Raw genomic sequence first — 18,977 nt, forward strand, 5'->3', positions numbered from 1 at the left:
TGTGTTCGAATTTAATTTAAATTGAACCAAAATAAATTTATTCTATTTGATTTGAATATAATTTCACTTCATATGAAAATTAACCACCGATATATAAATAAAATTAAATTATATTAGTAGTATTATCTTAAATATGATTGTATTTAAAGATTTTTTTAATTATCTGTATACTATTTTTTTATTATATTTTAAAATGTATTTATGTAATTATTTTAATAGTATAAAAAATATAATATTGAAAAAAGAAAATTTTATATTTTAAAATAAATATCTTAATTTTTGTTAAATTCAACCTGATTAAACATAACAAAATCAACATGCTATCCATCTATATATGTTTAATTTTGTGAAAAAAATTATAAAAACTCAACTATATTAACTATCTTTTTTATTTAGATTGTATCCTCTCCAAACATATAAAACAAATCAATATGTTATTCCCTTTAGGCCATGCATAAAACGATGGGGGCACATGACTCTATCATCAACCAATTGTTAGATAAAATTTTACTTCTACTCCATATTTCTACTCTAATCTCACATTTTATACAAACTATCCATTTTATCTTTTTCTTAAATAATAGCAATCTTTTTACTTTATTAAATTTAATTTGAGTTTCAAAAAACTTTTTAAAAAAATCCAAAACATATAACTTTTAAAAACTTAAACTTTATACCAGAAAACGTAGCTTCCAAAAAGTTTTTTAAAAAAAAAAATCAATATACAAAGTTTAAAGTTTAAATCATGTATCCTACTAAAACACAATCTGTACCGATACACAATTTTAATACACACAAAACACATTGTATACAAAAATTCCGAAACACATGAATTCTCACTATAAATATATTTTATATAAAATTTAGGGAAACGAGTATAAACGTGGAGATACAGAAAAAAGTTTGCATTGTTAAAAGGATACTGGTGTACGAACAACATTATCTCTAAACCAACAGTCACATCAAATTCATTTCCTTACTACAAAGAAGTCCATAATTTGGCCCATGTGGCTACACATTCAGCTTACACTAAAAACTTGCATGATGATACCACAAAAATTGCTCAAACATAAACTAAAGAACGTTGAGAGAATTTTAAAAAAGTCACTAGTTGGAACCAGAAATCTAATATAGGAAAACTTAGTAAGATGTCTCTATCTTATAAAAAAGTCTTCGATGTTAATTTCTACATCTACTACTCATTGAAATTGTAATGATATTAGGTTTCTCTTACAAATAAAATCCTTCTTCTAAAAGAGAATAAGAATTTCATATTAGATTTTATCAGCTATAAAATGAGTCATCCTATACCAAAGGACAAAGGTGAACACATTTTTTATGAATCAGAACTCAACCACATAACCAGAAAACTAATTTAACTATTTAATAAAAATAAATAAGTAAAATAGAAATTATTTGCAATAAATAATCAATAAAGTCATTCATGAAATATGCAAACAAGATGCAACTTTGGGCAGTTCTCTCGTTCTTCAAGTTACCTGAAAAACAATGGAGGTAGAGCTAAAATTCTGGAGCACTGACCCCTACCGAGAATCTTATAAATTCGTATTATAACTATTCATTGAAAGAAAGCCACAGCTTTCATTAATTATTAATCTTGCAAAATATTCTACAAATTGTATTAAGCATTTAATTTGCCTCAATTCAATTGGCAATTAAACTTGTTGCAGATACAAGGAAGGGTTCAAGTCAAAATCGATGTTATTAAAACCCTATATCCTCAAATATATAGTTTACTGAAAGATTTATCAGAAGTAGAAAATTAAATTATTGTACTCATCACAATCATTAGCACTTTATGCAGGATGTCTAAATCTATTAAAACCTATTGGAAAAGAGCAGGGAAAAATAAATAATTCTAACCGCTATTCAACTCACTCTTCAAAAGCTGAGCAGAGTACCTGGTGAATCAAACCATCTCAAAAAATTCATGATCTCAAACAAATTTGGCAACTACCCACCAGAGCTTAATGTTCAAAATTTTAAGCCCCAGCCTTTGGTTTCGATTTTTGTTTCTTAGCATCCAACGATGACAACCCCTTGCCAAGTCCAACTGGAGCCTGTTCTTGCACAGCCACAGATTCACTTTTTTCAGCAGCAGTTGAATCATTTGAAGGAGTGCCATTCGCTTCCTTTTTTGCTCTATTTGCTTCCTTTGCTACATCTACCTTCATTGCTCCATCTGTGTTTCCATTGTCTGCAGCATCAGGAGTCGTACCAGAATTTATGATATTCATAAGTTGTGTAAAGGGCGGCAAGGCCTGAACCGGCACACCATGAGGACGTACTAAGAGACCTCTTGCTGCAGCTTTCTTCCTAACTTCTGCAGCTGCGCGGGCAGCCCTTTCATCAATTCCCCTTCCTCTAGGGAGAGCTTCACCCATCATTGCAGCATTGATGGATTTGTTAGCAGATGCACCCGAACTTCCTGATCCCCCAGCAACTGCAGCAGCTTGGAATGCATGTATCAAATCAGGATGTGCCTGTCATTATATAAATTAATCTTGTCAGCAAAAAGTACGCCATAGCAATGAGAAAAGTTTAAGAATAGGATACCCATTCAGGAAACCAATACAAGAACAAAATGCATTTATTTCTAATTTTCTAGCATCTCAGGAACCTTCTATGGTTCGATACATGTTGGATATTTGACAGGTCACCTAGTCATTTTATATGCTATAGGTCACATAGTAGAGAAATTTGATCAAGAAATCTGCTAAATCTATTGAGTACGCAGTGTTGGCGATAAAATAATTGTCAGATAATATTGTTTAGCGTACCTTCAAGATATCAATAGCCTTCTGAGCTGAAGCTGCATTCAGAGCTTGACCTTTTTGCTTCTGAGCATTCATCTGCCAAAACAAGTAGTGCAATGTTGATCATACAAGAATTGAATGCAAGATTTTACTTTGTAAAACTTATTGCCATTTTCTAGAATCACTTTTCCCCCTCTCCTTCATAAAAAATGCAAACACATGCAAGAAAAACTCCATCTCTCTTCCTCCTTCTCAAGTGATCGTTCCCTGATTTTCTGTAAACTAATGTCTAATTCAACTAATTACTGTAATAATCTCTTAATTCTCCCTTTGTAATTTAAGATGAGAAACATGTTTGAGGTAAGCACTGTGAATAGATTGATGGATTCCATTTGATAAAGTATTACTCCATGAGTCAAGTACAAATACCTGTAGTTCACGCATCTTAAATGTGTTCATCCAGTTCTGTGAGTCTCGTGTCCTTGAATCGTCTTCACCAAGTTGTTTGACAAGTATATCATATGTTTTCTTCTCATGCTGCCACACAAAATGCCAAAATCAGTCAACCATCCACTGTTACAACTAGTAACCTATTCTTCCACTAAATATATATACCTGGTGAGAGAGCTTGAAAGCACCCATACAATTAAATGCGATGGCAAGAGCATGATAACAAACAGCAGTCTGAATATGTTCCTCCCCAAGAAGCCTTTCATTTTTCTTTAAAGCTTCTTGCAGATAACGAAGAGCTGTGTTCATCTTTCCTATATCTTGATACATCATTGCGACATTTATGAAAGTTGCTGCAACATCAGGATGATCTGGCCCTGATGATAAACTTAACAAAAGCAAAGCACGGGACATATGGCGAAGGGCGAGTTCTGTCTGGTTAAGTCCATGGTAAAACAGAGCCATATTTCCATAGCTGCACCAACAGTAATAAGAATCACAAAATGTTCTAGAGTAGATATCTTTATGAACATACACTCAACTTTAAAAACTGCACTCAGTCCTTGAACCAATTAGAAGAGATTCAAAGTTTAAGGGTCTAATCGGGTAGAACCAGCTTCTGTACATGTACATTTATGATTGTGAATACAGATATGTAAGAAAATATGTAATATAATATGCCAACAGCACATTGAGGTACTAAACATAAAATGATAGAAACCAACAGTATCAGAAAAATTTACTAGTAACAACATTCATCAATCAGAAAAACAAAAAAAAAGCCAAAAAGAAGTTAAAATAGGTTCACAAAAAAAGTTGAACCAGATTGAATGGTGACACTGGCTTCTGATCTTCCAGATTTAGAGGTCTGACCAGTCTAGTCATGTATTCGAAACCATATATACACATCTCAACCCAATTTTGTTTTGTTGGCCAGAGTAACATACCAATTTGGCTTGACATAATTACAGCAGATACAACCATAGCAATAAAGAATAAGAAGGTAGAATGTATAATCTCGAAAGGTTATGCAGACGAGCCAAGATAAATGGAATAGAGATTAATGCCTGTGAGCAGTGTCAGGATGATCTAGACCAAGACAACGTTCATTTATAATTAGCTCCTTGTGTTGTTGCATAATAGCTCCAGCCATATCTCCAGCATGATACAAAACCATGGCAAGATACCTGAAATTTAATTAGCTCTATTGAGATCAAATGCACAACACACAAATAAATCATCTGAAAATAGATCTTCATAGATCATCCTGAAATGAAGGCCACAAAGGACACGAAAGTTGGCTATAAATCTTAAAATGTTAAGCAACTGAAATGAAGTTGCATACATTATCCCAAGTCTTAAAGCAGCATGGCAAGCAAAAACATTTAAGATCATAAGACATGATAGAAATAAGTATTGACATACCGACAACAGTTAGCAACCTCTCGATGCATAGGACCAGTAACCTGTAGGTTTTTTAACAACAATTATTTTATGCTCAAGCAACTCATTCATGTGAAGAAAAAAATACTGAATTTCATGCCTGTTGTAAAATGGAAAATGCCTCTGAAAATAAAGTGTATGCTTCACTGAGCATGCCCTGCATCAAACAAAAGCTTACACATCAGCATGTTCTGTCAGGAAAAACATACAGGCACACAAATCATTAACCAAAATTCATAATTTACGAATTTATATTATAGTACAGTATGTAACACATATTCACCAAAAAAAAATCTCAGTTTGTGGTCCTAAAAATAATGCTAAACACACTAACCATCATTTTGAAAAGTACATAAACATGTCATGCCGATCATATACAATGCAAGGAGGTGTGTCCTGATAACTAACATGTTAAAAATTACGCAAAACCACTCACTACTAGTCCACACTTTGGCTTAAAATGTATTTAGTATACCATTTTACAGTAATAAAAATCAATATAAAGCATGGTAAAAACCTCAGCCAATTGAAGTTTTCCAGTTTCCACGAGTTCCTTGGCTTCAGAACACGAAGGAACTGAATGCTTAACCACGGGACGGAGATCCATAACATCTGAGGCTTGGAAGGGTGCTGCAGAACTAAGATCATATTTGCGAGCAGCTATGGTTATACCGACCTGAAAACAAAACATAGTTTAGATATGGTACTACTGACACTAATTTAAAAGCAATAATATCAAATGCGCTAGTGGCAAAAAATAATAAAAACCGCTATAAAAAATTCAAAAATTAATTGACTAAACTTTCAAATGATCTTTTGTACCTACCTTCAAACAGAGATTACGAATAACAGAAATTTTCTTAACGCGTGACCTTGCATCCTCTGGCAACTCAAACTGCAACAGATTCACATGTATAGCAACAGAGTTACAGAATATACTAAGATACAAAGAATGAGCATCATTGTTTAATTTCATTGTACCTAAAAGGAATTGATTATAAGATAACATATACTAGAACTTAACAAATAATATAGAATTACAGCAATCCCCAAAATGACAACTGCACAGCCAAGCCCCTCATTCAACTAAAACAGTTAAAATAACAAATGTAAATACTAAATACTTCAAGCCAAATTTAAGCAGATTATAAACACCTAAACAGTGTCTGATAGAAGATCTGTAATTAAGAATCTGTTTACAGGGAGAAAATTGGAATATGCAAAACAGGGAACGATTCCCCAGCAAACTGACTGTAAGTCTTACCAACTGTATCAGTTCAAAATAGTTAGAATGTTGGTTATATAAGAGTAAGAAGAGTGGGAAGAGGACCGGAAAGGATTGACATTTTCTTGTAGGAGATGATAAGAGCCTCTCAAATATCGAGCAACTTGTATTTTGTACTTCATCATCTACTCGAGGTCAAATTGAGCACGAGAAGCTCTTGAATAAAATATTGCAATATTGTATAATATACAAGTTCTGTTCTCTTTGGGGTGGGTTCTATAACTGTCCCCATAATATCATATATATTCAAGTTAGGCCATGGTTGATACCTCATATTTGACCATCGCAAATTCTTTAATGTCTGACCAAAGAGTGTCAGAGCTCATATTCATATATGAAGGTTGAGTCTTTCTGAAAGATGCCCTGCCTTTCCATCGTAATTGTCCTTTGGAATTCTTTCCTGCAGACCGATGCCCTGCATGTTCCTATAAATTAAAGAGCTAGGATTACAAACTAAGGAGCTTCAGAACTTATGAAGTTCTACAGTAAAAAAAGCCGCTTTTAGAATCTAAGAGAAGGCAAAGTTTACAGATCAATTCAGCGGATCCTGGAAAACATGAACTAGCAAATTAGGAAATATAAGTGGCAGATAACTTTATAGCCAATCGTACTGGACATGCCTTTTTAGGAGTTCTGGAGTGTGTGAGATTAGAAATTAATTTTCCACCAGACGTATGACAACTTCCAAATAGGCAGTTCAAGAAATGAGATATTGCTGGTGCAAGATCATGGTCCTCTGTGTCTCTCAACAAGTCCTGCAAACAACACATAATTGATTTTCCACCCATATCAGAAGACAAACTTAAACGTCATTTACGTTCTCATGCTAGCAGACTAAAAAGCATGTTAATTTTAGAATCTAGCTTATACCCTGTATGATACACCATGTCAACATCAAACAGTATACTTGATTTAAATAAAGAAAAATGCCAAATGTTACGATGAAAAGCAGTAACAAAAGGCAAGAAGTCATGTGTGTCATTTTTTAATTGGTTTTACTATTTCAACCCAATATCTTGTGTATGGTTAGTTTTCCTAACTTAAATTTTAGCCTTTGTGATTTTTTTGTGAAAAAGTCTATCGTACTATATACATTGCTGTTAAATAAAATACGTAATACTAAATAGACATACTTGATTAGAAAAGAAGAAAGAAAATGGAAAAAATAAAACTCAATTGAATTAGAGAGGCCGCATATATATTAGTAGTAATAATATTATAAAATTAAGAAAGTAAATACAACACGGTATTATTAAAACTCAAGGGGAAAAAAACAAGAAACATCAAATGCTAGGTATCCACTTTCCTATTAAATTTGAAAATATAAATTAACAAGCCCAAGTACCAGCAATCAATTACAACAATATTTTGTCTCTCTCCATGTACTTCTTTTCATGAGCCAACATTATTTTTTTCTTCTAATTATTTCCTAGTGTCTCAATTCTCTCAAAGCCTTAAGTTTTTGCTTTTTAAGTGTGCCTGTCAGTTTTTCTGTATTCTTCATACTTCCAAATCTATTCTCTTTCTACTCTGCAACTGTATTCAAAATTCAAATTGAAATGACCGCTACTAAGACAAAAGAAGCTACACTGCAAACCGGTTCGTTAAAGAACCACGGTATGGACGTTCCACTTCATGGTTTGCATGGGGATTGAGCAAATTATGTGACTATGCATTGGAGACTTCCCATCATTATTCAAATGAATCAGAGTTCAAATTACCAAATGACAGCGAGAAAACAGAAGAAAATGAAATGCTTGAAGATAGTTTTTATCACCTTGATAACATGCTTTGCAGATCTGACAACAATCTCATTATTACAAAGATCCCACAGATGAGGTAGATGTTTAGTCCCCACAGCCACCTTCACAAAATATGGAAATATCAAAAGCAATATCAGAAATATCAATCAAAATAGAAGTAAAGATACATCCAGCAAATCACCAAATAGAATGGCACGCAATTCACTTGACAAGATATCAAAAGAAATAATTACTTACAGCAATTCAACCAAAAAAATACAGTGCTTACCTTCCCAATATAGCGAACATTAATTCCATGCGCATGGAGAGCTTCTGTTAATGTCTGACCATCCATAGGTGAAACTTCTAGTGTACATAGGTCTTGTACAAACTTTGGAAGTACAACTTCAGTAAGATATCGACTAACTTTTCTCACATTCTCTTCATCAGCTGCTATTTCCTAGTGAATATGATCAAACAGAGCCATGTAAGAATATCATGAATACTACACAAGAAATTCCATGATGTTTTCAAGCAGAAAATACACTCTTACGACACACATTATGGGGAAATAATGGGCTAATGCAACAAATACATGACAATGACAGAAAGGAAAGATTCATAGTTAGGAGAAGGTAAAGGGAAAAGAAGACTAAAAAACCTCTGGACTCCCAGCCAGTTTGAATTCAGTGAAGACGTTTGGATTGAAAACGATATCCTCCTTACAACCAGAAGCTTCATTAGATGCCAATGCAAGTTCATTGACATCCACAGTTTTTTCTTCATTTGTTAATTCCTGCATAGAAAACATAATATTCTTACCAGCTATGATTTTATTTTCTCAACAAGAAAACTAATCAATCACAAAAGCACAAGGATTTCTGTTCAGATGCAACATGAAAGAAAGCATACAAAGATAGACATTAAAAACAACAGCATGAAAAAATAATTAAAACTGGAGAAAAAACAAAATTTCTTGAATCAATGCTGCTTGTTTTTATTCCATTAATTAATAGTCCTTCATGTTAGAAATACAGTCCACAGAATGTCAAAAGAGAAAGTGTATGACAACCACACATTAGCTTTCTAACTGACACATATATAATGAAATAATTATGATAAACGAAGAACTTGAAAGATGAAACAGATAGTTCCTTTTCAGAATAGAGTTGGAGATGATATGAACAACTCATAATACACAGACTAATAAATAAAAACAATATTTTTAACATCAAACTTGTTCGACATGATAATAATATAACCATTCACATTCATGTAGAATACATTCACCCAATAGCTATTTAACAAGTCGACGGCAACTCTCTAATAGAATTAAAAACAATAAATAAGATGACTACAAAGTATTCAATCCCTATTAACAAGATATGATATGATACAATATCCATATTTACCAGACACGATATCCATATTTACATAGATTTTAAACTTGTTTTAAACAACATTCATGTATTGAAGTGAAAAGGTTCTACTTAAATGCTGGACAGATTAGAGAAAACAATGTTTCAAAAAAAACACAACTTAGTCAAGTACAAGCATGTTACTTTTATAATACTTACTGGCACGTCAGCATCAGTGGCATTTTGAGAATCATTGGCATTTTGAGAATCAGAAGACAAGTTTTCTGCCCCTTGAGAATTTATTTCCTTAGATTTTAATGTTTCAGTTGCTTGGGCCTATTCGAACAAAGGGGCAGCTGTGTCAAATTGTATATACAAAGAAAATCCATATATTATTAACACAGGATTAGAGTACATACCTGGCAAAAGGCATTAATTAATTCTGGTCTCAAGATACAAAATCGAGAACCAGATCCACTATAGTTAGCATCCCGAGGAGTTACCCTCAACAAATCAAGAAGATAATGCCTGATCACATTACAGAAATAGTTGGGTATGAGTGCACAGCACTAGCACAATAGGTAGGTTATAGATTAGTAATTAGGATAATGCCCAATAAGTAGTTAGGCCCAGAGAAGATATGGGCCAAATTCCAAATGCTAGATTGATAAAGGCATGGAGTAAAAGAAAAGAGGGAACATGTGAGAGTTAGATATTTGAGGTATTATGCTGCCTGCGTAGTGATGGCATTAAAATCAGTTTTATTGAGAGGTAGGTAGAGGATAGTCTAGAAGTTTGGGAATATGCTTGCAGCTGTATAAGCTGAGGCATATTTTTCCCTTAGGTTTTGTTTGGTGCAGGGGGAATGAAAGCAAGGGGAGGAGAAGGATTACTTTATATTTTAGTCATCAAGTTTAATTTTATAGAAGGGAGGGGAGAAAATCCATCCCAAGTCAATTTCTGCTCCCCTCAAATTTTGGGAGGATTAGGAAAGGAGAGAATGTGTTTACAAACTGTTAGAGGCATTGAATAAAATAACCTTACATTATATGCCACACGAAAAGTTATAATAAGGGTTTAAAATTCATATTAGCACTTTGCCTCCAATAAAATATCTTTCATCCTTCCCCTGTTTGAAGGGAACATGCACTTATTATTGGCCTTTCTAAGTGTTCTAAACAAAGCAGCCTGGTTTAATCTGAGTTCTGAAAGCCTCCATTTTCAGATAATTAATCAAGGGGTCATTTTCAAGTCTGTTTCATTATTTAGTTGCATTAGGTAACGAAGATGCAAGTTGTAGTGTACTACACTAAAAACTGAGCAATACAATATATAACATTCATGGCTAACTTTCAATCTATTAGTGTTAAATTAACATATAATAAAAAATAAATAACGTACAAAAAAACAGTAGGAGCAGAGTTTAAAAGAACCCAAATATATGATCAATGTTCTAATCAAAACTAGAGGGCAGGACACTAATAAACAGCACATACTATAAACTGTAACAAATCAAAAATAATTACCGGTCATCACCACCAACAATGCCCTTGCATTCCACTGGTGCAGCTAATTTGAAAACATTGTCAGATCCATCAAGGACTAAATGTTCCTTCAAATGAAGTCGTTTGGCGGCCTCTGACACCTAACGTAAGAAAAGCTTAGAAGAGATACAAAACAAAATCCATTTGATAGAGAACACAGCTAAAAATAATGTGTAGTATATACAGATAAAGCAACTTTAAACATACATACACACTTCCCCTGGCAGCAAATTTGTTTATTTCGTCACCCACAGTAAATATGACAGTTGCACATCCAGTGAATGAAACTCAAATCTAACAGCTAAACTAAACTAAACTTCTTCACCCTTTCTTACCTTAGCATGAAAATCTTCATTCCAGCTAATTTTCTTTCCATTGTCGACAGAGCCATACAAGAGAGAGTCTGACTTGTCCCCTTGAAGAATACCTGGCAAAACACTCTGTAGCACAAAATATAATCCAAAATCAAAATAGCAATTTAAATTGAGAACAAGCATTCATGGGCTACAAACAATGAATAAAATTTCAAGTATAAGATCCATCATATTAATCAGGTTAAAAAATTTAGCTTAGAACTTGTATATGCTTCATAATCGATCAATTTTTTTGACAATATCATCAATCTATATTTAATATTTGACAAATAGAGACATCATAAACATTTATGTTGCACAGATTCTAATACTGATACAAAAAAACTAAATGTGTCCTTCAAATAAAACACAGAACTTTCATAATACCAATATGTATATAAACTACTGAGCTATAATAATTGTCATGAACCAACTATTGGAAAAGCTTAGGCTCTTAGGTGATGACACATGAATCGTTTTATATCATATTTTTTACTAACATGCACCCTTACGCAAGAACCCTTTCAGCTTACAATGCATAAACTAACTTAATCCCAAAAATTTGAATTTCTTCATATAAGAATTATGGTGGCAACTGGCAATGACTAGAGACCATTTGGCCATAGAGGCTCAAATACCATGTCATCTCATTAATCAGCAATCACAAAAAGGAAAAGCATAGGTAAAATCACTAAATGGACGTATATGTGCTTCTTAGACAAATAAACATACAACAGTAATAAATTTGTGAGTCCAATAATAACAGCACCCTTTCATGAGAAAACATAAGTTAAAATAGGTGAATTTGAGCTTTACTACACACCTGAGCTACCACTCTGTGACCCCTGTAGTCAATTATAGCCATAGCAAGATTATATAGTCCAGGGACATCAGCTTCCTGGTAAGCCTTGGTGCCCTTCAAATCGTTGTTTGCTGAAGCATAAGTGGCTTGCTCATTCTCAGCCAGCTGAGCTTCAGGAGAAATGTCTTGAGTGATTTCTGTGCTATTAACATCTTCCAAACTTGAACCACTATCTTTCCCCCCATTGGGAACCTGACTGTCTCCATGAGGTCGAACACAAGAAGCTTTATCACAAGAACTTTGCAAAGTGCTTGGGCTCAATGTTTTTGAATTACCATCCACATGTTTCTTCGACAGCTTCTCAAGGTCAGCATCAATAGCAAAACTAAAGAAAATATTGTTGTGCACATACCTATTATCAAAATTACAGTGATGAGTCAAAAAGCATTCCTACTTCAAAGTAAAACTTGTTTCAAGGATCAAGAAGCAATATCACAAAGAATGAGTAATGGCAACAAACAATCTAAAAGGATTTGTGAAAATAATTGATATTACATCATATACCATGGTGTCTTTTGCCAAAACCATGTACCATACTGGCAATGGTCAACTCATAAAGACATGGACAGTTTCATCGCAAGGAAAAATTTTAGACCAGAGAATGAACATCTTCAATTACTCCCCACCCCAAAGAAGAAAAATGTAACATGTAACTTCCACTAACACAATTTTCAAAACTTCAAAACAATAAAATATCAAAATGCAGAAAAAACTATTTGGAAATTTAAGAAAATAGATGTTAAAGAACACATTTAACAAATTGCTTAAGCTTTAACCAAAACAGCTAAAAACAACTTACATGTGAAAGCATTCTGGATCAGTTGGGTTTATTGGAGGAATACAGCCACTGATCACTCCAGTAGCACCACTAATGGCTGCATCAACAAAGTCTGATGTCACTTTATAAAGTGCCCTATCACGCAAAATCCTGCAGTAAACAAATCACCCAAGTGATAGTGAAGGGCACCAAGTAATTACCATCAGATAAATTAAAGAACACACATATTCCCAAAGTGACCAATCTATGAACAAGACAAAATGAAGGTACCTCTCCTGTGGAGTTGTATGAGAAAATTCTCGACAGGATTGCAGCTCCTCATTCCAGTCTCTTTGCATGCCAATTGGCTCACTTCCATATAAAAGAGTCAAGGCATTCTCGGCCCTGGCAGCATCGCGTCTGTGGTCTGCCAACAGATCAAACTAGATTACAAAATACATCAAGCCAGCTTGAGGTTTACATATAAGAAACCTGCAAGGTTCTCATAATTTCAAGCCCCTGTGGAGTTGACATCCAAATCCAAATCATATAACAATAACAAACTGAAGCTTTAGTCCTACAAGGCAAAGTTGGCTTTATGTATTTTGTCAAAAACCAAGTCTTTAGAAAGGGTATTGTATCTACATCCTTTTTAATAATTTAGGTCAGAGATTTTCTAGGTCTTCCTCAAAATCCTTAAGTGGCCCTTCTATTGGTTTTCTTCTCATGTACAATTGAATCATCTAAGGTACAAGTATACCATCTTTCAATCAATTGGTACAATTCCAACATTCTCTCTAATTCGTTCAACCCTAATCTTATCCCCCCTTGTATGTTCCCTCATTCATTGCAACATTTGCAACTCTACAACATTCAGCTTATACTCTTGTTAGCATTAATTATATCAAACTAACTAAAAGCAACCACATTTTTTCAATCATCCTTCATCATTACTATAAACTTTTAGATCCATTCAGAAAAGCTACCGGATAGGATAAAGTCTTCAAAAATTTATTCCATCACATTATAACAAAAAAAAATTGTTGAAATTTATCATGCAGTTATCTGGTCATAGCATCATGTGCCTCAATTGGCTGAGCTGAAAACTACCTTCAAACTAGATCAAAATATTAGATGTCATAAAAGCAATAATTCTCATCAAAATTACTATTATAGATAACAAATAGGGAAATATACAACCTATCATTAAAGTAAAAAAGCAGCAATAGCATCCAAATCCTGGAGCAGAAACTACGAAGAAATAAAAAATTGAATATAAATACTGATGACATAGAATGTCAGAGGATGAGCTTACCAGGAATTGGGTGCAAGCCAAGCCACGAATTAGGTGGCAACAAAGACTGGACATTTTCAAAAGGATGGGCGGCAGCCCTACCCTCCAATATTTCACGGAATGCTTCAAAATTGGATAAAGCAAAATAAGTTTTGGTGATCAAAGTAAAATTTTGAGAAATTTTAGTGTGAAACAATTACTCTACAATTACACTTCACTACCTTTTTTGAACCTAGGGCTAATCTTCTGCAAGAGAGCAACAAGAGTTGTTGCTTCAGAAGTAGCTTTACTTGGCCTTGGATCAAGAGTGTTTGCCGAGCTTGAGTTGACATAAAACATTTTTGTATTTCCCGTTATTGAAAATTTATTACCCTCCAGAGTTATCACATCCAAATAAATCAAATCTCCGACAAGCCTGCACACCACAGAACATCCTTGACAAATATATAAACTAAATGAAGCCATGACATGATAGAGGGTGTTTCTTGAGTTACCTTCGATAGCTTGGAGGAGGATTGAATGAGGAAAACACTATGCTCTCTACACATTTAATATCCTTCAAAGGAGATGATAATAAATTACCCAATGAACCAGAGATATCCTCCAGATAACCAAGCCCATCAAGCTCTGGAACCTCAGATTTTAAGGTATCTAATATTTTAGAAAATGCAGAAGCAGACTGTAAGCTAAATATTTCAGAGAAGGCACAACATAGCAAATTACAATCGAAAAATTCAATTTCGGATAGGAAAACTATCACATACCTCCTGAATTTGTAGCTTTATTCTGTGCTATCTCATTCTGTAGGGCAAGTGAAGTTGATAGTGAAGCATGGAGGTTAGAAAGGGAAAGCAATTCTCTTGTACGGTGAACATGAGCCCTTATAGATCTATCATCATAAAATGCTGCAAAGACAGTTTATATTATTTTAATTATAATTTATAATACACTAATATCTAAACATAATACTGCAAGATGAAAAGATCATACCAGGAACCATTTCCAAGGAGCAACCACCAGTAGTAATATCAGCTACTTCAGAAATTTCATTATAATCTTCCATATGATGAGTGGATCCATCCTTTGTGTGCAGTAGTAAGTCATAGCATGTAATAAAACATGTCTCTGGAGCATCAAGAAGGAACTGTCTTATATCCATGACAGAGTCTCCTGGATTCAACTGTAAAACAATTAAACAACTCAGAAAATGATTTCCATGATATATAATAGATTATGGCACAGATGTAAACTTCACAGTTGATATGGTGAATAGTTCAGAAGTTCAAAATGCAAAAATCAACCAAATTTTACGTCACTAAGGATAATGATGAAATTTAGATATCAGACCATTTACAAAACTCTTGATACTCAGTTTCTTAATGTTAATCTATCAATAGCTTCATGATGAAATCAGCTCACCTGAAGCTCAAGTTTCTCCCCAGTTTGTGTTTTGACAGAAACAGGGTATAGTTGAAGATCACCTGCACCAACAAGATGGGAAGTATATTAGCTAAAAAGTGAATTCAAATTCTTTCATATCCATTAACAGCAAAAATGAAATAAATTAGACTAAATTACCATTTTTTATAGGGACTAATAAGTAATAACCCCAACTGGAGCAGATAAATTATCGAAAACTGTGCATCCTTTAAAATGAGAAAACTTCCAAAGTCATATAATCACAAGGAAAACAAAGGATCACTTTAATCCTGCAATATTCCACTGTTTAAGTGCTCTAAAACATTCAGGAGCAGCTCTTGGCCTCTTTTATGAAGTTGGTAAGAACAAATTTACCATCTAAAATTACATAGTTAATATTGGTATTTCCTTTTTGCAACTAAAGAGTAACCAGATTTATAAAAATGACCCAGACAGCATTCTATTAAAATTGCTGAGATTCTTAATTTAAAACAGACTTGATTTTGTAATAATTAATTTTGGTTTTTGAGTTTGGAATCATCATTTATACGGTCGGGAATATTATCCGCCAGTGAAATTGCCTTTACAAATAGCATAATTAGGTTTTAATTACAAAACAACCAATTCAGTAACATCAAAATATTCTATGTGGTGCCTTCACTACGTTTATTCTTAGATTTAGTTTTGCCCGATGTCGCAGAACCTTCTAGTATCTTCTACAGCAAAGCATGAACCAATAATATTGTTCTCAAAGTAACAAACGCCCAAACAAGCCTGGAGGGAGGTCAATCTACTATGGGAATCAGAATTCAGTTTTGGGACTTTCTGACGAACACTTAGATCGTGGTTGTAAAACAGGATTACAATCATGATTTCAATTATGTTGCGATTACCAAAATTGTAGAAAATCACATGCCGATACAGCCATGATTGCAGTTAAAACATGGTTGCGAAGGCTTGTGAAACCGCAACATTACAGGCGCAATTGCCATCACGAACCACAATTTAAAATCATTCTCAAAGATTAACTTAAATAAGGTATTCACTTTTATGTTAATTTATATGGAAAAAAACCAATGCAAAATAATTGGTACTGATACTTTTTCCTAACATTCGGGTGTTTCCTTCATTCACTGTTCACTTTTTGGCCATTAGTGCATCTTGCCTCATGGCATTAACTACAGGTTTCGCCTTCAACTACCTTACTACCAATATGCAACAATATGCAACAACAAAATATGCAACAACAAAATATGCAAACACTATTTCATGTGAAACAAAACAACAAAGGTACTTCTCGAACCAAATTCACCTTGCTTTTGTTGGTTCCCTTCATTTGCTACTTCACTCTCCTTCACCTCTGAATTCACACTAGTTACATCACCAACTGCTGCAACTTCTGCTACATCAGTATTAGCAGACTCTGTAACAGCTTCCACGTTATCCTTCGTCAGAACATCAGATTGCACAGGCGTTTCTAAACCACTAGATGCAGCAGTATGTGACCCTTTTCTGTTCCTTCCCTTGTTCGATTTTCCAGCCATTTTCTCCCTCTATATAATCCAAACAAAACAATATAAAATACATAACTCGCATAAATGTTTTACATGTCAAAACTTTCAAACAATCGCAACCTATCTCTCAAAAATCAAAATCAACATATACACAAGTTAAAAAAATTGTAAACCACAATAAAATAAACATGAACTGAATGACACCATAGAACTAATAAGTAATAACATCATGTATTAAATAATTAAACATTGTACCAATAGAAATTCAAAGTTAGGCTTAAATTACCAACAACAAATAAATGGAAGGAAAAAAAATTAGTTTTAGCGATAATCAGGATCAGGCATTCATGGTACTTAAAAATTAAAATCCTAACTGAAATTAAAAATTCCATGTAAATGCACACGTGACAAAACCAACCTACATGAATCAAAAATTAATAATTTAATAATAATACTAATTAAAAAATACATAAAAAAACAGTCACCGCTTAGTTTCCACGAAAAATCAAAAAGTTAAATTAACCGAATAAAACAAACTCGAGTTTAAAATATGAGATAATAAGGTTTTAGGTTACCAGAGAGAGTAGGAGTTGAAGAAATGTAGGTGGAGAATGGATTTATTAGAGAAGAAAAAGCATAGAAAAGAGTGAAAAAAAAGGGTTTTAGGAAGCTTCAGAGAGGTTTGAGAGAGAGAGAGACGGCAGAGAAATGAAAAGAAGTGGCTGTGGCCTGTAAGAGGCGGCTGTTTTGTTGTTGTTGTTTTCACGTGAGAATCAGAAAATGAGTGTAATGTAATGATTTTGCGAACCCATATTTATTATGGGCTTGGGCCTTTCGTGTTTTTTTTATAGAAATAAATGTATTAGTCCAATTGAAAATAAAAAATAAAGGACGTTGCTTTCTTCGGTCGTTGCTATTAAAAATATTTTGGATTTCTATAAATGTTCATTTCCACTGCATAATTGTCTGAAATTTTTTTTGTGATGGAGACTGCATAATTGGCGAACCTTGCCATCAACTTGTAAAAAAAAAGTGCGTGTGTGAACCAATCGCAATTTATCTCTAGTTAGTTTTACTAGTTAATCTTACAATATTTTGATAAATAGTATAAAACTTTGGATTAAGGTAATTTAACAAAAACCCAACCTTCTTAAATTCAACAAACCTTAACTTTCTTAAATTCAACAAACTTGTAAGGAAAATCATGATTTACAAAAAAAAAAAATGTCTAAAATAAATAAATTTAAAATGACTCTATAGACCAACTCACCTCATCACCTTCAGTTTTTTTAGTCGGTTAAGTATGATTGGACAACTAGAGTGGTATCATCTAAAATTTCAATGTCTCTTATTCAAAATAATGAGTTAAATAGGTTGGCGCGTTGAACTCTATCTGTAACAACTAGAGTGGTATCATAGGGTTTATTTTTTTTTTCAAAAGAAATTAAAATAAAACAGAGAAATAAATAAGGTAATACCTTTGGATAAATAATTGAGTCATTATAATTTACAAGCAGCGGAAAAGTTTCTCCAAATATGAATCCAAAGTATTTACACAACAACAAATGATACATGGAACCCATTCAAATAAGATGTCATACTGACAATATTAGTAAAGGTACAGTTTTTCAGTTCAAAATAACGTAATCCAAAAGAAAGACATATGTTCCCTCTATGTCATCCTAATCTGATCATTCTACAAAAAACTATAGCTATACACCCTGAGTGATCTCTACGCGCCCCGTGAGATCCTCCTAACATAGCTCCAGTCAAGCATTTCCATCTACATTCCCATCCGTAGGGTACGAACCGGTAGGATCGTCCTGGCTCTCATCTGAGGGCAAAGCCTAGATTTCCACAATAGTTGTAAAGGGTCATCAACCGAAATTAACAATTAACACATAACATTTAAGTTTTTAAATGCACAAAATAACCTTTCAACTAAGCATGCACCTTAAAAGGATTTTCCATATGCTAAAAGTTCATATAATGCTTGCCAATTAAAATGAAATCAAAATAATGTTCTCAATTCATTAAGTAATACATAACTGACCAAGACATTGACAAATCAATTGAGCAATCTGTTATCTAACTCAAAATAAGAATTTCTACTAAGCCAATCGATTTCCTGAAGGTTTTTAGTGAAATTTGAACTCTGGGCTTAATTCAATCGATTGGG

General features: G+C 33.5%; 1 protein-coding gene across 1 annotated transcript; it reads right to left on the reverse strand.

Moving 5' to 3' along the window:
• Nucleotides 1-1,578: 1,578 nt before the first annotated feature.
• LOC101492180 (clustered mitochondria protein) lies at nt 1,579-17,570 on the reverse strand. The gene is made up of 29 exons (XM_004514876.4): nt 17,374-17,570; nt 16,597-16,837; nt 15,285-15,346; nt 14,856-15,045; nt 14,630-14,770; nt 14,360-14,516; nt 14,087-14,280; nt 13,887-13,988; nt 12,863-12,998; nt 12,614-12,742; nt 11,776-12,166; nt 10,935-11,039; nt 10,582-10,700; nt 9,475-9,583; nt 9,275-9,391; nt 8,359-8,493; nt 7,987-8,157; nt 7,733-7,819; nt 6,576-6,710; nt 6,225-6,380; nt 5,497-5,565; nt 5,188-5,346; nt 4,771-4,827; nt 4,653-4,693; nt 4,295-4,414; nt 3,393-3,702; nt 3,207-3,314; nt 2,802-2,873; nt 1,579-2,504 (listed from the first exon to the last, which is right to left on the reverse strand). Exons 2-29 carry the CDS (start codon nt 16,826-16,828, stop codon nt 2,004-2,006), a joined length of 4,305 nt encoding a protein of 1,434 aa, XP_004514933.1. The 5' UTR covers nt 16,829-16,837; nt 17,374-17,570; the 3' UTR covers nt 1,579-2,003.
• Between the last annotated feature and the right edge of the window lie 1,407 nt (nt 17,571-18,977).

This window comes from Cicer arietinum, chromosome 5 (assembly GCF_000331145.2).
Source record: "Cicer arietinum cultivar CDC Frontier isolate Library 1 chromosome 5, Cicar.CDCFrontier_v2.0, whole genome shotgun sequence".
NCBI classification, from domain to species: domain Eukaryota; kingdom Viridiplantae; phylum Streptophyta; class Magnoliopsida; order Fabales; family Fabaceae; genus Cicer; species Cicer arietinum.